Raw genomic sequence first — 27,906 nt, 5'->3', positions numbered from 1 at the left:
CAGTCCGTCCTTGATGCCGTCTTCTCGTACGTCTCTCTAGTCCGGTAGTCTGTTTGACTGAGGACCAGGGTTCCTACCAGCTGCTGCAGTTCACTTTCACAATGCACTGTGTCAAACAAACCAAACCCTTTAATAAACCTGTTCACTGAAGGAAACAATACAAAAACCACTGAAGAAGACACTAAGTGCAACTTTCTTCTTCATTAAATTTGAACAAAAATGGAGATTTTAGCAGCTGTGGAATTTTTTGTTTGTCTTTAGCAAAATACCACAAATCATTTCTCCTGCTAGCACCAGACTCTTGAGTTTGTTTTGGTTGTATTTTCCCAGAATGCCTTGCACTCTATAGTCTGCTTCCTGCTGTTGGAGTGGCCTCCAGTCCGCTTGGTGTTTACAGATGCATTTGAACCCACGACAGAGTTCACTTCAACCAAACGGTCAATTACACAGTCACACTTCCCCAAACGAACCAGACATTTAATTCTAGGTAAACGAACTGGAGTTCGATTGAATCGGACTAAAAACATCACAGGGAGACATTGGAGTAGGGGATAAGATCCTTTCCTATTCTGATAAATGGAAGAGATGGTAGAGACTTCCTTTGAACCTCCTTCTCAACTTTATAGTTTAAGTATTACTTGAGGTTCTTGGATGCTAATCAGTTGCTCCCTGTTGTTAAAAACACCTTGTTGGCATGGATACACATATGACATCACTAAAAAAACTAAGAGTCAAAGTCCTTCCAGATGTGGAGCATCCCAAACCAGAGGAAATGACTGTCCCAAAAACAATAACAATGAACAAAAGTCTACAAAAGTAATAATAATCAGAGCTAACATAACAGAGCTGCTCCAGCATGCTGACACCAGGAGCCGTGCTGATCCAGAACATCAGACCGTCCCGGTAAGCCTGACCCTCTGCGTTGCGTTGCAGGTTTCTCGTCCCGAGTCGCCGATGGGCAGGATCGATGTGTTTAACCTGCTGTCTGACGTAAAGGCCGGCCATTGGCTCCGCTCACAACAAAAACAAACTTTTAATCTGAATCAAACCGCGGATGGAGCATGTGGCGACGAGGGCGGACCGATCCGCCTCACTCTGATTCTCTACCTGTCTGCTGAACTCCCAGTTGGGCCTCTGTGCTGATTTATTAGCCTGAAATTACAACCAGATATTAAAAAAAATAATTATGGTTTTAATCTAGGGGGGGAAACAGTTGGAGAGGAAATCAGCAAAGATTTAATCAGTGCACAAATTATAAGAGTTGCATGTACCATGAATGCTAAAATGAGACAAATGAACACAAACACAAACACAATTATCATTAGGACGCAATTATCTCGACTGATTCTCCAGTTTATCGTGATTATCAGTGATTTACGGAGCAAATATCCTAATTGCACTTTGAATATCTTATATCAACATCCCACCTGCTGATCGCTGGAACAAATGAAATATTCAACTCTTTTTTTTTCTGTTAATGTAGGATTGTTATTAGATTGGAGAATGTGATGGTGTGTTTGCTCGTCTCTTGGCAGATAATCACTTTTATTTGATGGGTACCAAAAAAAAAAAATGCAGGAGATTTTATGTGGACAGACATCAACATGTTGACGTTGTTTCAGATGCAGAGTCTTCCACGCATCGTGGTTCAGTCGGCCAGCGTCGAAGAGGACATGTGCAAACATCAGCAGCCGGTGAGTCAGCCGGGAAGCACTTCCTGGATTCCTACATTCCATAGATGGTTTATGGAAAGCCATATGGTGTCTATTTGACCGTTTCTGTCTAATCAGTAAAACTGAATTTAACAGGCCTTTCCCACGTTTGTGTGCTGGAACATTTGTACTGCTGTACAAAAAGCATCTGCCCTCCTTTGGATTTTGTTTTCACTTGTTGTTCTTGAACGGTTCAGATAAGCTGAGTAAAAAAAATAACAAGCGGTTTTCAAATTATGATTTCCATTGTTAGGGGGAAAAGTCATCAAGCGTTGGTGATAATTGGCAGTGAGCTTTGGACAACACTCTGGTGTTTTGGGCTTCTATTCTCTGAAGGATTATTTTAATTTAGGCATGTGTGAGGCTTTTCAAGCTTAAAGCTGCAGTATGCAACTTTTATTTATTTATATATTTTATTGTTTGTTTCTTGCCTACATTTGTTAAAACTGCCACTGTCTCTTGACGGTACACTGTACAACAAATATGTGAAAAAAAGTCGAGCTCCTCTGCCTCCACTTTGTGGACCTACTGCCATCCGCAGAAGCACACCGCTTGGTCAGAAACAACCAACCAGAGCCTGGAGGAGGGTCTCCGTGCTGCCAATCATGCCTGGGGACGTGTAGCTCACACTTTCCTTCTTGCACCATCTCTCCTGCTGTTAATGCTCAGGCTAGTTAGGATCTTTTTCTGAAAGTTTTTGGCCAGGAGTAAATCTTCCTAATGGTTCCATTTTTGTTTTGTCAGTCTACAGAATATTTGGTAACACTTTATTTTTTGGGGTGGGCCTGACAACACTGTCAACACCTGTCGTGAAGATGGAGTCTTCATGAACGTTTACGACTGTTGTCATAAAGTGTCATTCGGTAAATAATGACACTTTTAATGCAACTTAAAGTGTCATTATTTATGACACTTTAATGACATAAATTAAACGTTCATGAAGACTCCATCTTCACGACAGGTGTTATGTTCATGTCAGTGTTGTGACAGTCTTATGCACACCCCTTCAAATAAAGTGATGCAGAATATTTTTCTAAAAGCCTTGGGAATTATCAAGAGGTCTTTTTGGTGAAGGTGAGACTATCGTTTTTGGATAGCTGTGTTATTTTCTTCTCTCGTTGTTGAGTCACGGATTCTGACCTTAAACAGAGGAAAATGAGTTCTGCAGAGCTTTAGAGGTTGTTGTTCTGTCACTTCTTTGAGTCATTGATTGGTTCTTGGAGTAATTTTGTTGATTTCTTGGAGAAGACATCAAGGTCAAGACAGAGTTTAACCATCACCAAAGGACGGGGGGAGTGTTAGACCTCTCTTCTGTGGCGCCCAGGTTAAGTCTTGACCAGTAGTTTTTTATGACCGGTGACAGTTTTGAGTTTAAGTGTAACAAAATTTGAAAGATGCCTGATTTCCAAATGCACATTACCTGTCCCTGAAACTATCATGAGGTTGTGTTTTCATTCAGGTTCCCACTGAGGAAACACCTCTCGCCGATGTCCAAACAGAGGTCCCCAGATCAGTCCCCCTCCCACCTCCAATCATCCCAAAGAGTGACGACTTCAGCTCCGGTTCACCTAGTGACACGTCCAGCGGGTACATGTTGTCCAACATGTCCGCCTCGAGGCTTTCAGACGTCTATACGCTGAGCTGGGATCTGCCCAGTTTGTTATCAGACGAAGTGGAGGAAGATGACGAAGCGAGGGAGCAGTTCTCACCTGAAAAACTGGGTTTAACCGAAGAGACGGCTGCCTCGAGTACTGACCAAACTCGGCCAGAATCGGATCTCTGTGAACAAGAGGCAAATCCATCTCTGTCCATTGATTCAAAGGGTCTGAAAGAAGCTGCTGCAAGTACAGAAGCACAATCAGAAAACCAGGCTGAACACAACCAAGTTCCAACTACTGATACTACTGAACTAGAGCAATCAAACGGTTCAGAGAATCACACTGATTCGCTGGGAGAACGACATGACGAACAGGAAGAATCGCAGCTAACGGATCCTTCTGAAGGTTCTCCAACAAAACATCCAGACATCGTTGCTACAAGTGAGGATAACCACGATCCGTTACTTATGAGTAAAACCCAAGCAGATGAGAATCTGGTAGAATCTATCGCTATGCAGCACCAGGAACAAGATCAGGCAGCTTCTGACGGTGTTCAAGATCCAGCTCCAGATGTAACCCAGACTCCTGCTGCTAAACCAATGGAAGACTCTAATCCTAAAGATTCACCCCTACAAGGATTACCGCCTGAACCCTCCGGTACAAACAGCACCCTCACCCAACCCTCAGCCACAGTCAAAGGCAGTCTGAAACCACTTTCTGAGTCTTCCACTAAAGCTGCTACCAGTGCCGCCCAACCCTCCAAGTCGGGTTCATCGGCAGTCAACCCCTTCAAGATTCAGAAAGTCAAGTCGTCAGACCTCAAGTCTTTCCAGCAGATTGTGAGCGAAGAAGGTGGTAAACTGGCACAGATGGAGCGGGGAGGCAGCCTCGGGGCGGGACTCAACCTCTCGGTGCCGGCAGAGAGCCTGGAAAGCATCTCGGACTTAGAGGAGGGAGACGAAGTAGCTTCGGATGTTCTTCCCGACTGGATGAAGGAAGGGGAGTTTGTGTCTGTGGGGACCAATAAGAGTGGGACGGTGCGGTACGTTGGGCCCACGGATTTTGCCGAGGGAACCTGGGTCGGAGTTGAACTGGAGCTCCCGGCAGGTGAGAAACACGACTCTTGTTACTGTTCAGGTTTTCCTTATCATCCCTTACGGATCTCTGTTGGTCCGTCTGCAGGAAAGAACGACGGCTCTGTGGGCGGGAAGCACTACTTCCACTGTAACCCGGGCTACGGAGTGCTTGTGAGGCCTGACAGGGTTACCCGTGGGGGTGCCAAACGCCGGCGCCAGCAGCAAAAGCGTCGTAGTGCCAATCTGTCCGGGTCCAGTCCAAACTTGGCGGCTCTTACCGCCCTGGCGAAAGGTGAGACTGGATCGGCCAGCCGCAGCAGAGGGGAGAACCGTAAATCGTGGAACACTTGAAATGTGGCGTACGTCTGGAAGTTTAATCTAGGATTCAGGATCTGGCCCCTCACTGTGAGAGCTGCTGTGTGAACAGCTGGTATCACTTCACTGACAAATACAAAAATATTGAATGTTTTCAGCAGAGATTTGCAGAAAAGTATTTATTTTAGAGACACTGAAAACCTCAGAAGCAGATTCTGCATGTTGTGCAGCAGCCTTCGAAAGCCTACATGAGTCATGGCTCAGCTGTTTAGAAGCTTCATATAAAAAAGGTTTCCTGCGTTAACAAGTCCTGAACATGAGGAAAACTGTATTACAACTTCTCTGAATGTTTAATATTGTGGAATGAGCTCACTAGATGACACTAATTCCAACTTGAATGCATAGTTTTTTTTAATATTCGCTTTTCTTGTCTTTTAACATTATTATGCTGTTTGTGGATGATATTTGGAGCATGTGAGTGGACTACTGTGCCTTAACTACTGCTAAACACGAGTGCCTTGATCATGTCCAACCAAAATGTGTTCTGCTGGAAGTGTTGATCAATGAGATCATTCTGGTTCTTGAATGAATGTTTCTACTTTTACACAAACTTGCACTCTGATAACTACAGTAATAATATCTACTTTAAATGGGTCGTCTTCCTGCCAAGCATGTATGTTGATTGTTTTAGGGATTTTCTTGGTGTGTGACAATACTTGGAGTGGGAAAATTAAGAGTAATTTCTGATTCATAACTTGTCTGTGTGTATATATATATATATATATATATATATATATATATATATATACACACACACACACACATTTGCATTTAGGCAGATCAATTTGGATGCTTATTTATTTGAAAATAAAGACAACATATTGGTTATTTGTTTCTCTTCTCTTCAGACTGGATGAAAGACAAGATGGGTAACGTCATTGATATAGCTTTATTCTCTTGTACATTATATATATATATATATATATAATATAGATATCATACTAAAATAAACACAAGTTAAAAAATGGACAAAGAAACTGTACAAAAAATGTTTATATACTACATCTTAATTACAGAACAGTCTACTGTCCAAAAAAGGCACTAAATTCTGAAATGGGCAATACAGTAATTTTGAACTTAACTATATTTGAGATTGATACGACAGCATTCAGTCCTCTGTTCCTAAGTGATAGTGGGATGAACCGGGTGGCATTTCACTTGAAGACATTGACCGACACGTAGCCACACCGTAAGAGGACGCCTCCGTTCTGGTAAGCGTCCACCACACACACACACACACACACACACACACACACACACACACACACACACACCAGTAGTTTGACAGATCATGGCATGTCAAAGTTCAAGGCAGACATCTGAATATGAGTTATTGAGAGAAAAATCTCTGAACACACTCTGCAGGATTCCTCCCTTCATTAACCTCAACCGATCTGGTTAGTGTGTAGAGACACCGACATCCATCACAGCTGGGATACGATGTGTGACGTGTTAATGCTACACCAGCTACCGTGTGTATAACTGTATTGTAGTACACTGGTGGAGGTTACAGTTCAAGCTTACTCATCAATACTTTTCATAAGGTGCATCTTTGTTGGCCTTTTCATGAAACTGTTAGTCGGACAATGGAGGACAGCTGAATGCTAAAACGATAATAGAAAAATAAGTTTGGTAAAATGAAAAAGCATTAATTTAACTATAAAGCACATTTCATTTCAAAGCATGTCATTCGTCTTTGTACATTACCATAAAAAAAATTAGCATAAATACATACTTTTGTTTTTTTAACCACTTCCTTTAAAAACCAGTTTTGTTTTTTAGCTTCTTACAAGCGGAAGCTGTTGATTAGCTTTTCTAGACCAGAACCCAGCATGGGGAGTTATGAGCATGAGATGTGTATTTAAAAAAAAAGAAGTTAAACACCTTCAGTGTTGTAACATGTAACCTGGTTCATCACAAACATCAAATCATTTTAGATATGAAGAATCACAAGATATGTTTTCCTGCCATGAGGTTTATTTTCCAGTTCTCCAAAACCATTGGACAGTCTTGCATGTACCTGGTGGTCTAAAAATTTTATTCACTTTTTTTTTTGGTAAAAAGTATTAGCATGAAGGTAGAATGGTAGCATAAAGGCGGGGAAACGCACAGCTAGCCTGACTTTGTCCAGAAATATCTCCTCACTTTGCATCTTGAATAGTGAGTGAGCTCAAGGCAAATCGACAGAAGCTTCATAGCCTCTCCTGAACCCATAGGGGGCCCCCAAGAGTTAGTTTGACAGTTTACTTTTTTTCCCCATACAGAAAATATTAGCTGTATAATATCTTCATACAAAAATGAACATGATTTTTACATCAAAGATATCCAAAGCAGAATAGACAAACAGGAAAGACTGAGTTTTTAAATCTTTTGAGTAGAGTTAACATGTTTGATCGAGCCTAGCATAGCATAGCCTCACCTTTCTCAAGATCTCCAACTGTATACTGCTGAATTCAGTGTTTGTGTAAAAACTAAAGGAGTGACATCAACCACTCTTACAAAAGTTAAGTTTAAAACCTATAATTGTCAACCTCAGCAGACAGCCTAACTAATGACCCAGCTAATGTTAGGGTGTTAGACATGTGTAAATCTAATGATTTACATCCTCTTCTTGGTCAGTATTAAAGTCTGAGAACAAGATGACTACAAAAACAAGAGTGTCTGAATATTAGCTTAGCAGCGGTTACCAAGTGGTTTTTGTTTAGATCTGCTGCTTCAACTATTTCAATACTGGATCAAATGTCACCATGAAGACATTATATTGTTTCTTTAGCGTTGCAGCTCATGGGAAACAGTGGATGCCACCACAGCCCCTACATGCCTGAGGCTACCAAAGCAATTGCAAGTTTTCAATGAGCCATGGCTGACTAACTTGGATGAGAAGCTGGAAAGTTCCAATGATGCGTTAAAGTCTAATGTAATCCTACAAATGGAGCCACTGACACCAGTTTGATTCTATGGGAGGGTGTTGAGTGGGCGCTCCATTTAAAACGTGCTCAATTTTCCTCGACTTAAAAAAAAAAACAAGTACACTGAACAAAAATATAAATATCGTCATGTGGAGTTAAGAACTGCAAATGAACATTATTTGACATTTTCTTGCACAAAAGTAAAATTTTCTCTTGATTTGTGTACATTTTTTACTCCAATTTGCTGTCAGTGAGCTTTACTCATTGAGTTGTATTTTTTTTACCCAGTGCATGGGTGGGGCATGTCGAATGGGTAAATGTAGGGAAAACTTGAGGTTCAACTCAAAAGGAGAGAGTTGGCAACCAACATGACCTCCCTTATCCTAGGGGTAAGGGAGCCCTAGGATTAACTTATTACCCGATTACTGGGTTCAGCTTTACATACAATCCGTAGTTATGCTGTATTCCAGTTACATCAGACAGAGTCGGTTTAGACATCAGACCTGAGTTTAAAAAAAAAAATTGGAATTTCAACATGCCACAGACACCTACAGTATATTCTTACAAACGTTTTAAGCTTTACTTTCCATAAGCAAAACACTGCTTTTCATTTGTTCAGGTTGTAGTCACAGGCACCATGTGTAGCACTGATTTTACACACACCCTTACTTGTGTATGTCTTGGAAAATAAACAGAGCAGCCGTATTTAAATTCAAAGTCAACCTTATAAGTCATAACTTTGGGTAGTTGGAGTTCCTCCTAGTTTCCCAGTAGAAAGTCTGACTTCAGAGGGAGGTGCTGTCCCCCCCCAACCAGGAAGTAGGAATTTACCAACTCCATTTGAACCCCAAGATGGAGCTGTGGTGCAGTGAATGATGGAGGCTAAACCGTAGAGACTCAAACTGTCAATCATGGGAACTTTTGCACCACTTCCTGTCCTTTGGACAACCCAATCATTTATCAACACTAAGAGCAATTTTTGGACAAAGTCAGGCTAGCGGTTTTCCCTGACTTCTTGCCACAATATAATACATCTAAAGTAGAGAGGAAGCTAGGCTCATCTACAGCCAGGGTTTTGGAGAACTTTCATTGAGGACAAGAAGAAACCAAGACACCTGAAGTGACTGATTCCCTTCAACGCTTCCCTTTGAGGTTATTTATAGGTGAAATAGGAAAGAAAAAAAAAACGTTTGTAGAGTTCTTTGATATTTATCTCCAGTGTGGATTCAGTCTAATTTAATATCTGCTGTATATAAAAAAAAAAGCACATAGCTTACATTATTATCATTATAAAGAGGCAGCGTCACAGAAGTAGTAAATAGCTTAGGGGTATAATATAAGTGCCTGCCAATACCTACCAGTCCAGACACAGGCCTGCTGTAGTGTGGAGCTACTGCAGCTGGAGAGGCTTCACTGAACACTGAGGAGGAATCGACACCAAAGGAGTTAGAGGTCACTTTGGGTTCACTCAGCACAGAGCCACTTCCTTTGGCATGGATGACATGGAAAACAAAGCAACTGTTCCCTTACTGGACATCTTAGGGAGGTTGATTCATCCTCAATGACTCTGAGGGGAGTTTAACATAAGAGATTAAAAATAAAAAACCTGCTGCAGCTGCTGTTGGGTAGAAACTTGAACTGTGCAGATTTTGGAACGGTGGGATATGAAGAACCAGCTGAGGGGAGGTAAGGCTACTTCTTAACAGACATTTTGCAAAGTTGGTTTGGCGTCAATCGAATGTAGCAGCGCAACTGCGAGGGAAAGGAAAGCAGAACTTCGGTAAGAGACTGACAGGCCCCACGCCGAGGGTCAAACGATCCCTGCCGACCACCTCGGGGCCGGAGAGGAAGAAGCGCTCTTCATCAGCGGACGGCTCCTCTTCGATGCTCTGCACTGAGAAGAGGTGAATCTGAGGGTGTAGGTAGTATGTCATGAGGTGAGGGTGACTGAGAACGTTTAGAAGTCCGCTATATATACACAGTGCATCGATTTTTTTTTTTTTCTTCTGAGGTTGAGGTGAGAGACTGAGGATCGGCTCAGACGACCAGGCTGCTGAGGGAAGGAAGAGGAGAGACAAACTGAAGAAGAAGAAGAAGAGGTATCCTGTTTTGGGAAGGGAGAGGAGTTCCTGGGAGACCCGGTCCCAGAGAGGAGCCACCGTTAGGTGGGAGGTTCACAACTGGCTGCTGCTTCTTCTGTCACAAAGCCTACAGTAGCAATGTCTGCCAGGTGGGTCGGTATAGTGAGTAAAATAGGGTGAGGAGGGGGGAGGAGTGTTGGGGGTAATCACTGTTTTACATGGAAGTTCTGGGAGGAGCGGAGACGATTTTACTTAGTCAGATTATTTTGGTCTTTTTTTTTCCTTGTCTTTTTAAACGCTCCCTGTCGTCCCCCGTCTCGACTGGGCTTTGTACTCGCTCCGTCCCGATTCCTGAGCGCTTCATTCATCCTCCAGGGATTCGGTCTTGATGTCGTTGGGCACGCCTCCGGTTCTGGACAGCGCCAAGATGGTGTGGTTGACAGCAGCCATCTCCACGGCCAGAGAGATGGGGTCCTGATGCTCGTTGTGAGCCGCGCTGTCGTCCTAACGGGAAAATCAAAACAGGGTGTCTGATGATCAACTCTTCATGAGCTGCAGTGCTCTGCTGAAAACCCGAGTCAATCCTTTATCAGCCTTTCAGCTCACTTTTCTACAGTTTGTCATAATAATGCATCTTTTTGGAATTTAAGCATATGGAACACAAATCAGAGAATATTTCTGAGGTAGAAGGTGTACATTGTGTATTAAATGTTTTTCTTCTAAATAATTTGAAAAGTGTAGCTTAAAGGTGTTTTCATCTAGAAACTGAAAAATTCTCCCCATGTCTCAAACTCAGTCAGTAGAACGGCTGCATTTATTCACTTGTGTTATAATTAGATGATTTGTGCAGGCAGTCAGTGGTACATGGTTTTATTTAGGGATATCAGATTTATGTAAACAAAATGCATGTTGAATTTTTCAATTTTAGTGAAAATATTGAAGCCTAGGAACTAGATAGTTGCTAGTTGTCCTAGCAACTATCTGCTTTTTGTGACAATCACATAAAATCCCAATACATTAAGTTTGGTTCCTGATGGAAAACTATTCAAGCTCATTATTATTTATTCCATTTTTTTTTTATCTTTTTACATTTTGTCATTAATTTTTTTTTTTAACTTATGAACATTTCCAACTTTAAGAAGCAGATATTCACCTTTATCTATTTTCATACATTAAACAGAGGGAGGAAAAAATCATAATCTTATGAAATCCAACTTTTATTGAACAGGTTAGGGCTGTAATGATAAATTAAAAGTGACAACGCTCCTCGGTGTCACTTTGGTGGACTTTTCCCAAATTTATTTGGAACAGAGTTATGCTTTCTCATATGGGGTCTAGTCAAAGCTTAAATAAGCAAACAGGAAGTTTTTTTTTTCTTTTTCCAAACTGTCTTCAAAACTCAAACTGCATACCGTTACAACCCTGATGTACATTAGAGCATTTTATTCCAAATTTGACCTTTATCACTGTATCTCATGTACATTTCTCTTTGAGCCAATCAGGTTTCAGCTTTGCTGCACTCACCCCATCATGCCCCTGTCATGAGGACACCAGTGAATGTAGTCCTTACTACACTCTTCTCCCAGTTACCTGTGTAGGTGAGGTGGGCTCCAGGCGGTAAAGGCCAAACGGTCGGCTGAGAGGTCTCTTGTCGAAGTAGGGCAGGTCACAGGCCTGAGACGGGGGAACAGATAGAGACGGCTCACTGCCTTACTTCTGCTTCCATTTGTTCCAACAACAGGGAGGCTTGTTAATGAGGGCAATGCATCAGAGTGAAGCAAGTGTGCTTTTTCTATATTTAGTGAGAGCTGACTACAGAGTTTCACGAGGTAAGCAGCAGTTGAAACGCCGCAGCTCGTCTTTTTATGTTCGAGTTTTATGCCAAGAACACAGGCTGCTGCTTAGTTCTGTGTGTGTGTGTGTGTGTGTGTGTGTGCCACTCTACCTGCTCTGCAAAGTCATTCCCATCGATGTCGTCGCTGTTGGAGTGTCCACCCGGACTCTGAACGTCTATCCCATGACTCTCCAGGATTGTTGCTTCTTGGAGGAAGAGGATGGATTCTCAGTTTTACGGTGAACATTCAGTTCATCAGATATTAAATGTGACGTTCGTTAGAACACAAAGTGCTCTGCCAGCAAGTGGCGCCCTCGTTACCAATATTAGCTCGTCTCTTGATCTCCTTGCGCCGGTTAGCGAACCAGTTGTAGACTTTGAGGGAGGTCACCCTCTCCAGATCAGACAGCTTCTTCCCTATGGAGAAAACACACAAAGCAGTCTTGCTTTAACACGCCTCTTAATTAATGGAAATATTTTTCCACAATGTTTAGATTCATAGAAACGTCGCTGGCGGCATTTGAGATTCCTTCAGTCGCGATGTCTGACACACCAAAGTCTGAAAACAAAACGCTGCAGCATATTTTACGCCCCTTACCTCTGTGTGACCCACAGAGACGGATACATTCCTTGGCACTACAGGCAGAGAGACGTTCACACAGTGTTCAAATCAAACCAGTTACAGCTGAAACATTGAGAAATAATCTCCAATTGATGCGTCTCAAGAAGTCAACTCTGAACAATCCCCTTAGAAACAAGAAAAGGAAGTAAAGCATTCTAAGTTGAACCTCACTTCAAATAGAACAGTTTCTAGATGTTTATGATTCACAATTTTTTAGCTACTTTTTAAGACCATTATGAATAGAGTTTAGAATCAAATGTAAAAATGTGACAAATCTAAAAAAAAAATGCAAATAAAGTTTACCGACTGGCAACAGAAGTGAGCCAGTGGCGAAAACGAACGTTGTCTGTTCTTATCCATGATGGATGTAAAAAAAAAGAAAAAGAAAAAAAGAAAAGCTAGTAAGCTAGCTAGCAAGGGTACATTAGCGCCTAGTTACTGCCAGCTGCTGCTGCCTCAAGTAACAGAACGCAGAGAAGAAGTTTGTATGCAACTCAAACGCTGATGCAACAGTAAAGTCCTGTGAGAAAACAGAAAATTAAACAGATTAAATAGTCCTGATATGACAGCATTTAAGGGCAAATTATTTTTACTTCTGACTGAATTTAAGACTTTTTAAGGATGTGAAGACATGCCCTCTTTTCAGTCAATTGCTAACCTTTAAAATTAAAGGAAAGAGGAAAGTGTTAGCATAACTATGCAGGTTAAGATAAGTTTAATTGCGTCTAAATCAGACAGGACAAACGTCGCCAACAAGGCTGAACCGGAGCACAGCCAAAAGAAGAATACAACTTATGTAAAATAAAAGTTGATTTATTCTTGAGTGAGGACTTGTTAGTGTAGCTTACCTGGTTTCTGAATAACAGCATTGCAGGCGTTGGCTATCTCCTCTCTTTTGGCTTCATCTGGGTACTGGTTGTCATTGAAGTAGCTGGAAACAATAATCACACCGATTCATTTAATTTCACAACAAAGGACAATATCAACAATATTGTTGGGCTGATGTTTGATTTTGCAGACACTGGAAGTCATTTCATTGTCCAGACTGCCTTTTACTCCTGGAGGAAATAACCGCGGCGTTATGAAGCCGTCTCCTCCACCCTCACCTCTCCATCACAGCCAGGCACTCCTTCCTCCAGGTGAAGCGGCTTCCCCGGCGCAGCCGGAAGGTTCCGGGGGCGGTGGCGAGGGGCGGCGGGGTTTGCCTCCATTCCATCTCCTCCAGAGGCAGCGGTGCTGGCCGCATGTTCAGGGTGGCACCTGGAGCAGCAGCAGAACCGGCCATGGGTTACAACGGAACGCGCTGCACAGAGAGCGAAGCCGCTCGTCTGGGTGCAGGTGTGTTCGTGGTCAGGAGACGCAAACTGAAATACAGTGGTTTGGGTAACCAGAGCGGTAAACGGTGAGCACATGTTCTCCCACGGGAAAGAACCAGAACTGCAGAGCCACTAGTAGAAACAGTGCGTTGCTCTATCAGTATTTCCATAATGTCTTCTTTTATTCCTTATTAAGGAATGAAAGAGGATCAACAGGATCAATACACTACCAGCGCCTCCAAGTGGTCAATAATAGAAAGGTAGAATTATTCAAGTTGGTATTTTCTGCCACTGGAGCTTCCTCAAGCATTCAGCATCTGGAAGTGAGTCAGACTTAATCAATGCAGACAAAACACCTGCATGACATAGCATGAGATTAAAATACGCAAGAAGCTGCATTTCCATTGAACATAAAATTATGCAATTTGAAATTATGAAAATAAATTAATATTGAAATACCAATTTTGAAAAAAGTGACGTTTTTTGATAAAAAGTTTTGCTCTAGGATGAAGTGTTTTTTCCAGCCATATCAAACTTTGTGTATTTCACAAAACCGCAATGGAAACACTGTTTTCACATCACACTACCTTGTATACCTCCTTGGATTATGTAAACATGCACAGCTGACTCCGTAACTGGTCATTTTGAAGTGCTGAATATGGAGCTCTTATGTAAAATTTGCCACATGTAGCTCCCAAGTATTTTTGGTTCCATTAAATATTTCTAGATGATGTTGTATAGTTTATCCTAAACTGCAGCCATCATGGTGTCCCCTCATGTTCTCACTGGCACTCGTTTTTGTAAACATTTTGATCTTGACATGTATGGGTTGTTTATTCTAAAAGTGTAAAACGTGTTCACGTGTGTGTGCTAACATTTAAGACGTCTCATCTTGTAGAGGTGAGATCAGCATTCATCTCTGCATTGCTGACTCCTCCAGCTCATCTTATTACACACTATAATGAGAAACTGCATCCGCTCCGGAGACTAAGCTTTCCACGCTAATGCTTCCAAAGAAAAGCCTGGAAGGAACTATTGAGAAGAGCTCCACTTCCACCATGACGTCACATTTCCTCGTCTAAAGATCTGAAAATCTGCCCCGGGGTTCGTTTGAACCCTCTGTGTTACCTGGTGTGGTTTTCTCCAGGATGTACCAGCGGTAGAAAGCCCTCTTCTTCTGCTCGCTCAGGTCGGAGCCGTGCTGCAGCAGCCAATGGGAGATCCTGCTCTGGCTGATGCCTGGAAAGCAAAAAGACAGCCACATGTCCAATCACAGCGCCGGAACAACGTGCGGATAATTAGAAAGCAGAGACCCAAGAGGCACAGAGGAGATGAGTGAGGGTGAAGTGTTTTTCTCCTGTCTTGGCTTTGATTTCACCTCCTCCTCCAATCACAGCTGGCAATCACAGAAATGCACCTCGACGTCTTCGCTAATTTACAAACAATGCCTCTTATTTAGCTTTTCACGTCTGATTCTGCTCTCGGTTTAATTATACATGAACGCCATATGAGCCATAGATGGGAGTTTTAGATAAGGCTTTAGAGTAATGTGTGATGGATGAGACCATATTCCTCCAGGCAAAGTTAAAGAATGCATTTTTTCCCTTTGGTTGATAACATCTTTGTTCATTACTGCAACTCAAATCCTGACATGCAACAATCTGATGGTTAAAGGGCAACTAGGTGGTCTTAACCAACCCAGGGCACCATGTGGGGTCTGCATGCGTTCTACAGTTAGAAACATTTCATTTCTATTTTTAGGTGTTAAAATAACAAATAAAAAATCCCCCAAAAAACTAAGGATTTGGTTTAGAGTGCAGATGGATGGAAAAGTCACGTTTTATACTTTTGTGAACTATTGGGACAACATGGAAGTGATGAGGGAAGATTATTTAGATTTAGTTATATTATCCAGGTTCTCTCCTCTTCAGTTTAAGGCAACATTTATAATATAAAGAGCCACAAACAATCTGCTTAGAGCCAGAAAACAACTTTACATTTTGGATAAATAGCTACCAAATAAAATTTGCCAACTTTTTTTCTTTTTTTCAAAGAACCAACATTTTATTTCTATTTTAGGTGTTAAAATAAAAAGAACAAAATCCAACTTTTTAACAAACATGGGTGCAAAATTAAGTAAAAAATATTTGCTTTTTAGTTGTTTTTTAACTAATTAAAACAATTATTACTGGGACTGTTGTTGAAGAAAATAAACAAAAATTATTCTACATATATATATATATATATATATATATATATATATATATATATATATATATATATATAAAATCATTTATTATACCTGTATTTAACGTAGGGGTGCACTGATCATAGAGCTTCAAAAAGTCTGACCTGTCGATTACGATTTTGGCCGTTACAGATTTTCTTTTTGTGGGAAATGTTGCTAAATATAGCAAGAAAGCTGCCGAGTTGGCAGCAGAGTGGATTCATGTGCTACTAACCGGTCACTTGAGCCACGACAGCCTGAGAAATCCTCCGGTTCCCCAGGAAAGCTTTGATCTCTTCTTTCACCAGACTGCTGTCCCTTCTGCAAACAGAAACACAGCAACACTATTAAAACGTAGACTGGGACACAAGTAGCAGGAAAACAGCAATGACAGGCTACGGTGGAATAAGTGTCTGAATCATATGCTAAATGAAAGCTGCTGTTTTTTTGCACTTTTAAAGATAAAAGCAGCGTTTGGTTCTGAAACAACATCCTGAGATTCGATATCTCCCAGAGCTCAGTTCAACCCATCATCTGAACAGAGAGAGTAAGAAACTAACATCTGTTGCAATCAATTGGCATGGCAACTACAGCATTAAGTAGATAAACAGAAAAGGTAACACTGGAGGAGCTGCAGAACTTAAAGAATCTATAAGACAGGACAGTTTTGTTTTCACACCTGATGGTCCATTAGACTGGGTTTGATCAGGGATCAAAGTTGCAACATTTTTATATTTTCAGCTGCTGCTGTTCTCATCTAGACTACACTGTGTCAAACAAACCAAACACTTTGAAAAACCTGTTTCCCTCCTCGCCTGTGGTGGCGCTGCACCAAGAACACAGAAGAAAACAACACGAAAATGTCTGAAGAAGACACTGAACTCCTGAAGTGTAAACAAAAATGAAGCGGCATCAGATGTCAGTAGTTGTAGAATTTCTTTTTTTCTTTGGTAAGAGAGCCAGATGCATTTCTCCTGCTAGCGACAGGCTTGTGCATTTGTTTTGGTTGTGTTTACCAGAATGCCCTGCCCTGCTCTGTAGTCCATTTCCTGCTTACGAAGAGGTCTCCAGTCCTCTTGGCATTCACATAGGCATTCAAGCTGCACCAAAGTTCACTTCAACCGAACAGAGACCAAGGCTTGTCGGAGGACCAGAGTTCGATTTTTTGGTCCACCCACCATTCCTATGGTGAAACCCAGTTCAGGCTCTCAGACTGTTGGAGGTTCACCTTCCAGTCAGATCTACAGTCAGAGCTCTAATACAACAGCTCAGATCAAAGTCCAGACCTGAATCCAAAAGAAAATGAGGAACAGACGTCCACAGATGCATCCTGTCTGAGCTTGGGTCTACAACATGAAAACACTCAAACATGATTATAGTTTCAGAATCCTCCAAGGGTGTGAATATTTTTCCCCAGACGTCACAGCTGTCATTCATGAGCCAATAATTAAACCCTCCCGTTTTATTCAGGCCTCCATTTTGTCAGCTTCACCACATTTTTGTTCCTTTATGCATAATGAGCGCTGCGTTCCACAGGAACACAAAGGCAGCCGCTCTATAAATGGAGACGCAATCAACGTGTTTTCAAAATGTCTTCAAGGCGACATTTCCACCGACTTAATACGGAGGAGGGAGAAAAAACTAAATAAAATAAAAACATGCAGAGACTTGCAGCAGAGTGCAGTCACACAGTGTACCCAGCCTGCCTTCTGGCATCCAGTCAGCCCCTCTCCTCCACTTCTCCTTCTACATATATATTTACACATTCGCAGGCGTAGGACCACCGTGGCCCCCCGACTCGCCTCAGGGGACGGAACATGTTCAACGTTTGCTGCGTTTATCCATAATAACACGTAGAAAAGTTAATGTCTCCCACAGGAAGGCCCCCGCCCAGCTCCAGGCGAGCTCAGTCACAACGCAGCGCGCCCAAGAATCCTCGACCCAAGAGCGCGTCACGACTCTCGACATCGATATATACATCCTCCACGTTGGGCTCTTGTGGCACGGCTAAAATTAGAGCCTGGGAAAAAAAAAAAAAAAAGCTGCTTGTATTGACACCAGCAAATCAATGTAGCAAGAGCTGCTGTACAAGACAGAGGAGGAAGAGGAGGATGATGGGGGGTGCCAACGTAAAGACCCGACCCCTGCAGAGGAGGAAATATGCAGCTTAAGGGAGGAATGAGAAGGGCAGCCGGGTTCTGCTGACAAGTTAACCGCTCCCAAAAATCTAACTGGATCGGCGTCAAAGCAAAGGTGTTTGATGTAGACTTTTATTAATCTTTTAAAAATTATTGTTCATCTTTAGTTTTGTTTTAATTAAAAAAAGGAAGCTTTTGTATTTAATTAGGACAATATTATCAAAGTAAAATCCTAGAATTAGGCCTGTTATGATGAATTTTACTTGGTGATAAACGACAACATTGTTTTGAGATCATTTAAGTGAGATAATGGCATGATAATATAAGTTCACCTTCATTAAATTCTAATGAACACTGAAACCGGAAGACATTTAAAAATCCAGAATAAATAAACAAAAACAGAAACAATAAAATAAATTCTAAAGTCTCTGAACAAAAATAATTATAACATTTTAAAAAAGGGCTATTTGAGACTAATTCAGCAGATTGAAGACCAGTTTTGATGCAAATGAGAAAAAGAGAAACGATAATGAAAATTTAAATTATTTAACAGGTTTTAATTTACCATGTGATCAGCTGATTCATTGTTTACTGTGACAGGTCTACTTACAGTAGAAGATATTTACTACAATACCAATTATTGTCGCTTTGCATTCCACGTCTATCCAGGAACTTTCACTCAAAAAAAAAAAAAAAGCTGACTTGGCTGCACCTAAAAGTGCTTTTAATTAATTTGTTAAATGTGTCTAAATTCAGCAAGCATCTTCAAAGGAAAAGGCTGCTATATTTTGATTTTATTGGTCAGAAATGACTGCATATTCTCTAAAAGTATCCATTAGGAAAAAAATGGAACCACTTTGATTTCTGAAAAACCCTTTTAAAGTTTTGTATAATTTACACATCCCTCTCCAACAACAACAAACAGCCTACTTTGAGTATTGCTGAGTAGGTACAACCAGGCCCTCTCCTGCTCTTCATAATGTGCAGGCTAAAGCAGAATGAGCGATGGGACGGGCGGATGGCGCCCAGGACCCGATTGTACAGCCGTGTGATAATCAGGATGTAGTGTGAAGCGCTCCGAAGGAAGCAGGAAATGACTAACACGTGTACCGTGATAGATTATGAACACTGAACCTTTCAGGCTAATGGGCCTAATTAACTCCTCGCCATGTCATATGATAAGTGGAGTTTCATGCTTTGTTCCCAGCTAGGTGCGGAGCAGAATCCTCCCTTATCCAAAACCAAACAGCTGCGTTTGTTTTATTCGTTTTTTGTTTTTTTTTTAAATCATCTCCTCTCTGAAGCTGAAACCGTTTCAAATGTGTCCTAACTTGTTTCACTAATATTTAATCAGTGCTCGTGCTTCAAGGCTGTACTTGCATCCAGCAGAGCTTTCTCATTTGTCAAAATGTAACTACGTGACCTACATAGGCCTCGCAGGAACTAGGGATGATCTGCGTGATCCGTTTTAATGACGCTCGCACATTAAAACCCCCCTACACCCCTCCACGGCGAGCTGCTCCGGCTACTGGAACCGTTTCTGCTGACAGAAATCATCTCCAGAGAAGATGGATTCCATAATGCAGCCGGACCGCCGCAGTTTAAAGAGCAGCACCTCTTCAAATGTTCAACTCACTACACTGGATTCACCGCTTCGCAAAAGTTTACATGCTTTTTAACGTGTTGTCATCTTTAACAGTTTACACTGGAAGGGTTTATATCGAAGCACATTCTTGAGTTCTGGGCTGTTCAAACAGATTTAGTAAAAATAAATAAATAAATAAAACAGCAAGCAGTAAATACTTTGTTCTCAAATAAAAAGGTTGGATCTAAAATTAGTGGAGAGATTGTGCAGCTGCAAATTCAATATAGGAGCTTTAACAGGGCTGCCAATAATTGTATAAGTGGTAGTTTGTCCGTCATCATCAAGTGGATATAATTAAAGCAAGGGAGAAGAAAAAAAAAGCCAAAGCCTGTCTGTTGCAGCATCTAGAATGGGAAGTTATTACAAAAACTAAAGTGACTTTTTTCATCTTAAATGGGGCAGTAATATGTATTTTCTAGGCACATGAACATTTTATGACAATAATATAACTGTCACCTTCAGTTATCAAATATGACTTGCAAAAATATTACTTCATGATTTAGAGCCCTGAAATTGGGTCTCCGTCTCTGAAAACTCATTCTCTTTCTGAAACTCCGCCTTCAGGAAGTCATCACAACATGGCTCCTTTATTAATCCTTTAGTAACATTTCTACCAGTGTTTCACTGAGATGAGCTCCTACAATGAGCTCAGCAGATGTGCTGTTCTACGAGGTGTTTGCCAATTGCCGCTGGCTAGTCTGAAGGAGCTGAGTTGGTGCTGCTCTGTGAGGCAGAAGCTCAGAAACAGCAGCTAAGAGGAGAAACTTTGTCCTTGAAGGTGGGGCTAGCTCCACATGGGCGTTTTGCACAGCTGAGTGGTTGCCATGGAGATTAAAGGATTTCTCAAACATTCATGAAACAATCAAAGCAACACTGCATGCATGTTTTTGATTATGTGAAGAGTGTGTTTACTTTACATAATACTGCCCCTTTTAAATCAGAGGAGCAGTAAAAAGGTCTGTCAGATGTTCAGTTAAGCTCTGAGAACAGACAGGATGTCATTTCACATTTCTGCTGTTTTTCCCATGTATGAGGGGGGAAAAAGGCATGATTCATAATGATATACCAGTCGATAAAGTAAAAAAAATCATATTGGGACATACCTAATAAAAAGGCCTCTCTTACAGAGACTGCAGTCTGATGCACAGTGTCTCTTGTAGGAAGGCCAAAAATAAATGCTTCTATAATTCTAGAAAAAAAAATCAATATTGGCTTTAAAAAGAAAGAGAATAAAAAAAGATAATAAAAAAAAACAGAGCTAAACCTCTAATCGTTGCGTTTCTATGCCTCTACATTCAGACACCTCCAGACAGAACTGGTGTGATGCTGAAGCGACGTTTTACTGAACACGTTGTCTTGGCTTTGAAAAGAAATAATGGTGCTCCGACATCAGCTGCACTTCAACAACCCTGAGAGAAAATGTGCTTCTCTTCTTTTTCATCATGAACCTTCAAGCTTAAAAAAAAGAGCCATCAATGTCCCGCTATTCATGATGAAAATGCACCGAGAGTAAAAGCAAAAATAATGAAAAATCAACAAAAGGGTATTTAAAGCTGCTCTCAGAAGCACTTTATGTGTTCATCTGCTTTAGGTGTGAGAGAAAAAGTTTGCAAAGTAAACAGTTTGAGACCAAATCCCACCACCCCCACATCCAGCTGCCACTACCACTCACCTCATCAGCTCCTCCACCTTGTCATCCACGTCCAGGTCTTCTTCTGCAGCTTCAAAGCCGAACGCCCTGGACGCCGCCGCGCTGTTCACCGGGTAGCGAGGCGGGGACAGCTTCCCGTTGGGTGTGGCCGCCAGGCTGTCCCGCCCATTCTGCGACAGCGCCACCAGCGCCACGGGCGACGGCAGCACGGCTGAGGGCGGTGGCGGCCCCGGGGGCGGGGACGTGTCGTAGCTGTTGCTGGGCGACGGGGACAGCCCTCCGCCGCTGTTGTTGAACTGCGTTTGCGTGGCTGTGGAAATTTTGGAGGTGGTGGACGAGGCGACGGCGGCGGCGACGACGAGGGAGGAGGAGGAGTGGTCACCGCCTTCGCCGCCATTGCACGTCACTGAGGAGGAGGTGGTGGTGGTTGTTGCCGAGGCAGTGGCGTTATTGTTGAAGGATGTGGCGGTTGTTTTGGCGACGGAGCTGTTGGCCCCGGCTACGAGGTAGGTGGACGAGGAGGAGGAGGAGGAAGAGGTGCGGCGGCCGAACTTGTCGCCGTGCTCCCGGTCCAGCCGGTCCAGAGTGTCGAGCGCGTGCAGGATCTCCTGCTTCGTCATGCCGGTGCGACGCAGCCGCTGCAGCAGGTCTATCTGCTCGATGGTGAAGCGCGGCTCCTCGCTGAAGTCGGACATCCTGCTGCTGCTGCTGGGCAGGAAGAGACAAACAGGAAGCACAGGCGGGAAGTTCAGGAAACTCACAGGCTGACAACGTGGGAGCACACAGGATGTCAGAGGATAAGAAACAGTCGCATCATGGGGAGGAAAAAAAAAAAGAAAAATGATGGGAGGAGTTTGAGGAATGATATGTAAAAAGGAAAATTACAAGGAGGAAAAAAAAACAGTAGGAGTTGATAAGAAAAGAGAGCAAGATAAAGAAGTGTGAAAGAAAAAGAAAAGGGAGGGGCAAGGCAGAGGGAAAAAAAAATAAATCAGCTATTTTTGGGAAGCGGCAGGCAACACGCGCAGCCTGCCAGAGTCACCTTGACAGCTGATGCTATCTTAACATTCAGACTGTCGTTCTTTAAGAGCTGCTCCATAATCCCCGCGCGCTGCGCCGCGCTGCGCCGCCACCCACGCTGGATGCTTTTCATAAGCAATTTGCTGGACTCCAAATCAATGCCTCTGGAAACAGACTGCGGCAGAATTTTTTTTTATGTTTTTTTTGCCGTGTTCGGCGGCGGCCCAGCCTGCGTTGACATGACGACTGCTTTAAAAAAAAAGGGGGTCACCGGCTCCTCACTACAGTTCTGTTACTGTGGAGAGTGGGAAAGCGACGGGAAGATGTCGTTAGTCATCTTGGAGGTCACAAATAAAGGAAGGGTGCAGCTGAAGTATTCACACCCGTTTTTTTGTTGGAACTGGATTTTACAAACCACAACCAAGTTCTGCACACTTAGAAAGTGGAAGGAAAAGAAATACATTGTTCCTTATTCTTTACTTATTAAATCTGGAAATGATTTAAGAGTTTGAATCCCACCCCCTTTACTCAGATGCCCGTAAATAAAACCAGCTGCCTTAGAAAAAGGTTCCCACCAACACAACCTAAACCAACAAGCCTAGAGATTTTTTGTGCCAATATTCAACCCACCGCAAACTTTTCACAGCAATTTGAACAGACCAACTCCAAACCTTTCACCCAACAAAACAGACCAGATAAATAAAATCAGATTATTGACATTTTTTAAAGCGCTTGCGGTATTAACGGTTATGTTGCATTTATTCCCACGTAAATCACTTTAGTGTCATTTAAGTCAGATGTGCGTCCTAATTCTGTACCAGAAGAAACCAGGCGTGGCAAATTGGGATGCAAACAACAGCTGAAAAGAATAATTGTGACCGAGTTTGTCACAATAAGCAATAAAATTAATCACATGATAAATTAAAAATAAGCTCAATCATTTTTATTGGCATGTTTTATCATTTTTCTCTTTCTACCAAAAATTGGAAGACAAAAGTCTTTGGTCTCAACTCGCCTTTTGTGTTTACATGTCATAGACTTCATAATTTTAGTTGTTTAATCTGTTTTGTTTATTTTGGATAATCAAATTGTCTTCTTATTCCAGTGTTAAATGTTTATCGGAATTTCAAATTTATTGATTTTTGAGAATGTGTTCTTGCTTTATTATGCCATTATCATCACATGATTTGAAAATGGTCTCAAAACAATATTATTGTTTATCGTAATAACTTCTGGCACATTTTATCATCCAGAAAAATTCATTATTGTGACAGGCCTAAGTCTGAACTTATGAAGTCTGTCAGTGAAGCGGATCACATCACAATCCCACCTCTCATAGCTCTACCAATCTGATTTCCCTACATTAGTTGCAGTCAAAGCTCCATAAAAGGCCGTTGCTATTGGTTGTTCTTTCTTCTTTTGTCTCATGATCTTGTGACAATCCTGTCGTCTCCTATTGCTGAATAAACTTTAAAACTGATCCCATATGCTCTGCTGCGTGATGTCAACGTTCTTCTGTGGATGCAAGTCGGTTGGGCTGCAGAAGCTCCACAGCTCAGGTGGAATAATATGTTGACCGGACTACAAGGTGCTTTCTCTCTGAACTCGGAGTTTCAGAATTCCCAGATGGAAATATGACAAAAAAAAATGTTTTTGATAAGAATAAAAACTTCTTCCAACTGTGAAACTAGCCCCAATCTTAGTATTAAATATGGCTAGTGTATATATGATAAGCAGTGAACGTCTCAGGGATAAATTATGAATGGAGGACTCCTTACAGTTTATAGCTCATTAAAACAATTTCCCATATGGAAAATCACCTATTAGTGAAAGTTTCTCTAATGCTTGGATGAAGAATATGGACAGAAATTGATTTTCTGGTGTGTTTGCATTGCAAACACTGGTTAGCAAGAGCTTCCATACAAACACAGAACACAATGTTGGATCAAAGCATGAAACATCCTTTTCTTTAGCTTAGAAATCAAGCACTTTGCTGTCTGAGGGATTCTGTTCTGATAAATAAATTCAAAAAAAATGTCCCACAAACAAACCTGAGGATTTTGAATAAATGTGCACTCTGATTAAGCATTAACCAAATTAAGCATTCACTGGTTTTGCTAGTCAAAACGATGTCCAGTAGAAGGAAAAACAAAAACAAAAAGTCACAGGAAAATATCGGATCAGATTGGACCCCGTCAGGAATCCAGGGCTCAATCTTTTTTCTTCTTCGTTTTCTTTTTTTGTTTTTTTTAATAAATTGTCCACTTCTGTTCTACTGTAAACGATTTAAATGTACGACTCTGATAAATAACGTCTCCAAACAGGAGATCCCTCAGAGTATTTGGTTTGATCGTGAGTCAGGTCACTGAAACACGGATCAAGACATCAATCAATAGAACCAGGCAGCAATTTGAGTCTTCATTAACTGATCAATAATGAAATTATAGGAGTGATTCATGCATTTTTATGATTAGCCATCTTCAGAATTCAATAATAATGCCAAGCAATCTTCATAAATAAATTGGTACGAAGTGAGTACATGGGTACAAAATAGCTGTTTTGGCAAATCCTAAATCTAAATGGCAAAATGTATGTGAGGGATGAAAAAGTTATTTTTAATCTGAATTTAGTTTTCCCAGACATTTATTTTTACATGTTTTTATGCAGTGGAGATGATGCATAAAATATGTCTAAAGATAATATTTCTAAAAATATGTACATTATATTGAAATTATAATTATATCTTCATGTTATTATATCATAATATAAGCTCCTCAGACATTTCTTTTTAGCAAAATTCTTGGTTCACTTTGAGATATTTCTTTTAATCTGTTTTTTATTCATTTAACTGGATTTATACATTGTAAATGCTCATGTTGTTTTGGTATCCCTTTGATAAATATATAAAAAGGGCATTATAGGTAAAATCCATTATTGTTACAAAAATGTTAAGCTGCTTTCCGACTTGCAACTTCTGATTCAGTGCCATCACAGTTTAAGAAAAGCATTGCTCCATTTCCTAATTTTAACTTAAAAATAAAAAACTGGTAAACATCAGCTGGTTTCCACTGCATGATTCCAAAGGGTGATGTTTTAGTTTTAATTGTGGAAGGACAACAAACGTGTTTTTCCAAGTATTGGGATCACCTTAACTTGTTAAGTGGCATTTATTATTATTATTTTTAAATTAACAACTGGTCACATGAGGTTTTCTTTTTTGTAATGTTCCACTTTTGAGTATATGTACCTACATTGAACAGCAACATAAAGAAAAGTAAAGAAGTTCCAATTATGGCTTTTGGTTTGTCAACCCAAAACCAGTGGGCACCATTTGAACTCCTTACCCCTCTTCCTAAACTTCCTAGATACGCCCCTGTTAGTAATGGATAATAATGCTAACTTCAGCGAAAAATAATCAGAGGTTCAGGTTTCTGACACATAACATACAAGCTACGTCAATTGTACGCACCTTGTCTTCCTCCGGTTCTGTCCGAACCGACCTCCTCGGTTCGTGGTGCCTGTTCCATCCATGTGTTTTTGTTTTGCTGACTATGTGGCCCGCAGTGACAGCGCCAATGTGTCGCTCTGAACGGCGGAGCTGCAGGCACGCCGCCCCCGGCGTTGATGCCAGTTTTCACGCCCTTTGCCCAAAAAGCTAACGACGAGTGAATGTTTTTCCGTACCAAAATGAGCCACGAACAGCACAAACATCATATCAGACACATTGCGACACGTTTTGCACGTTCGACTTTACTTCATTAATGCGGTCCCGTTTCTGAATTGGTCCTGACAACAGTCCACTGGCACCACAGAAGCCGCCAGCCAACTCAACCCGGGTTATTTCGGTCGCAGAGAGCCTTTGAAGTGATTAGCATAATGTGCTAGCCGTGCCAAAGCCGCTCCTAGCTGCCTTTAGTTAGCCGCCATCGCTGGCTAGCGAGCGTTTCATATTAATAACATCACTTTCAGTGTTGGAGACAGTAAAGTACATGACTTACCTCGGTTCAAATAGTCCACTTCACCATTTAACTTTAAAAGTAACGCACAAGTCAAGTGGTGTCTTTTACTGCTGCCGAATTATAACGCAGTTTGATGGCAGTGCCCTGCACGACCCTTTTCCAAGGATTTCTAATCAGAGGCGAATTATTTGCCTCTCCGCTTTGTCTGTCTGACAACAGCCATATTGACAACTAACACCTTCGAGGAGCGCAGAGGGAACTGTAGTTTTACTCCCACAAAGGCCTTTATAACACGCGGCGGCGTTCTCCAGGCGAAAGACTACAAATCCCGGAAAGGAGAGCGAGGTGGAGCTGAGGGCTCGCGGATCTACAGCTGTCACATCAGAAACAGAGGCGGTGCGGCTTTTAATGCAACCGACAGCAGGCACCAAGCAGCGCCAGGCAGCCAGGAGGAAAGCTTCTGGGAATGAAAACAGCATCATATACTCCACAAAAAATGTTCTGTTGCTTAAAAATGTAGGAAGGTCTTCTTGTCCGTACATTAAAAAAAGGTGAATTACACTTAATATTTTAGTGAAGTGGTATAAAATTGAAGTTTGCTATCAAAAGAGAAGACACAGTAACACAGACTAATTAGAGATGAGGTGGAAGCATACAACCACTGTTTCGTGGTACTGAGCACCCCTGTAATGTCAGTGTTTGATACAGCCCCTATGAAAGAGTATTAGTGATTATATCCAGAAAACAAATCACTGCTTTTATGCACTAAACCTCCACCAGGAGCCAAAATAAATAACTATAAAGTGTTTTTTTAATATTTGATCCAAAAGAATGTTTCATTATTTGATTTTGTTCTGGTCACTCCCTTTGCTATTTTATATGGAAAAATGTGGAGCAGGATTACTGTGATTGGGGGCAAAAAAAAAGTGTTCAGATTTTTTTTTTATCTCAGAACTCTGACTAATATTTTTCTAATTCTAGCTCTAATTTTGAAATTGAAAAAAAGTGTGGCCATCTCCTCTTCTATAATTTTATGAGAACTAATACGAACAACATAAACATGGAGTCCATATTTTCATAACATTCTGAACAAGACAGATAATGATGATGACTGCAAAACTAACTTGCATAATATTTCAGAATGCTAATTTGTCATTTTCTAAGGTGTTTCCTTTGTAAATAAACAGGAAAAGGAGTAGAAGGTTTCAGAGAAAACAAAACAAAAACAAAAAAAAGAAAGCTCTGGGGCAGAGCTACATCTCGAAGGCGGGGCTAGATCCACCAAGGCGTTTTACACTGAATGGTTGCCATAGAGGCTAGAGGATTTCTCTAACATGCATGAAAGAATAAAAGTAACCCTCCAAATGTTTTGAAACATATATTTTAGTTTTGTTATGGATGTGAAAAGACCAGGTTGTTGACCCAGCTGTTCAGCAGTTAGACAGATGGAATTAAACGAGGTTTAATTCTGGAATGTGCAGAAACCAGGTGGCTAACTTAGTATGCAAATAAATTGGACGCTTCTACTGAAAAACAGAGGTCACCCATGTTAACCATTAATATTTTTCAGCCTGTACCTGTTTTGCATTTGAGGAGCTGGTGCAGTTGCATTTTATTGTTCTGTTCTCTGCCCTGAAGGCAAGCAAGCTTTAACTCCATTTGGTTTTCTTATTTAGCTCTAAGTTACCCACTTTATATCAAAGTTCATCAAAAACATTTAATTTGAAAATAGGCATCAACATA

General features: G+C 41.3%; 2 protein-coding genes across 8 annotated transcripts in view; one reads left to right on the top strand and one right to left on the bottom strand.

The window, feature by feature from the left end:
- Positions 1-5,589, top strand: part of LOC106907884 (kinesin-like protein KIF13B) — a 36,424-nt gene extending 30,835 nt beyond the window's left edge. For all 5 annotated transcript variants that reach the window (XM_088001936.1, XM_088001935.1, XM_088001934.1 and 2 more), the window contains 3 exons: positions 1,623-1,694; positions 3,172-4,417; positions 4,493-5,589. In XM_088001936.1, coding sequence (XP_087858062.1) covers positions 1,623-1,694; positions 3,172-4,417; positions 4,493-4,737 — 1,563 coding nt within the window. In that variant the 3' untranslated portion in view covers positions 4,738-5,589. The remainder of the gene's footprint in view (positions 1-1,622; positions 1,695-3,171; positions 4,418-4,492) is intronic.
- Positions 5,590-5,631: 42 nt separating this feature from the next.
- hmbox1b (homeobox containing 1 b) lies at positions 5,632-26,467 on the bottom strand. Of its 3 annotated transcripts, none has more exons than XM_014973822.2 (10): positions 26,203-26,467; positions 21,206-21,892; positions 15,986-16,071; positions 14,652-14,762; positions 13,314-13,467; positions 13,056-13,138; positions 11,907-12,002; positions 11,697-11,791; positions 11,342-11,425; positions 5,632-10,255 (listed from the first exon to the last, which is right to left on the bottom strand). In XM_014973822.2, exons 2-10 carry the CDS (start codon positions 21,877-21,879, stop codon positions 10,112-10,114), a joined length of 1,527 nt encoding a protein of 508 aa, XP_014829308.1. In that variant the 5' UTR covers positions 21,880-21,892; positions 26,203-26,467; the 3' UTR covers positions 5,632-10,111. The 3 variants fall into 3 exon arrangements, with proteins under 3 accessions (XP_014829308.1, XP_014829294.1, XP_014829315.1); XM_014973808.2 differs by having other exon boundaries at positions 21,206-21,889; positions 26,203-26,466; XM_014973829.2 differs by having other exon boundaries at positions 11,697-11,788; positions 21,206-21,889; positions 26,203-26,466.
- Between the last annotated feature and the right edge of the window lie 1,439 nt (positions 26,468-27,906).

The sequence above is a fragment of the Poecilia mexicana genome, unplaced genomic scaffold, assembly GCF_051168715.1.
Source record: "Poecilia mexicana isolate PSO_F unplaced genomic scaffold, ASM5116871v1 scaffold_21, whole genome shotgun sequence".
In the NCBI taxonomy this organism is placed as follows: domain Eukaryota; kingdom Metazoa; phylum Chordata; class Actinopteri; order Cyprinodontiformes; family Poeciliidae; genus Poecilia; species Poecilia mexicana.
This window is presented reverse-complemented; position numbering and strand designations above follow the sequence as displayed.

Coding starts and splice junctions, on each gene's coding strand:
- hmbox1b (XM_014973822.2), bottom strand. CDS start 21,879: ATGTCCGACTTCAGCGAGGAGCCGCGCTTCACCATCGAGCAGATAGAC. Junction 13,139..13,313: donor TGCCTGGCTGTGATGGAGAG/GTGAGGGTGGAG, acceptor TATTGTTTCCAG/CTACTTCAATGACAACCAGT. Junction 11,792..11,906: donor CAAGAGACGAGCTAATATTG/GTAACGAGGGCG, acceptor TCTTCCTCCAAG/AAGCAACAATCCTGGAGAGT.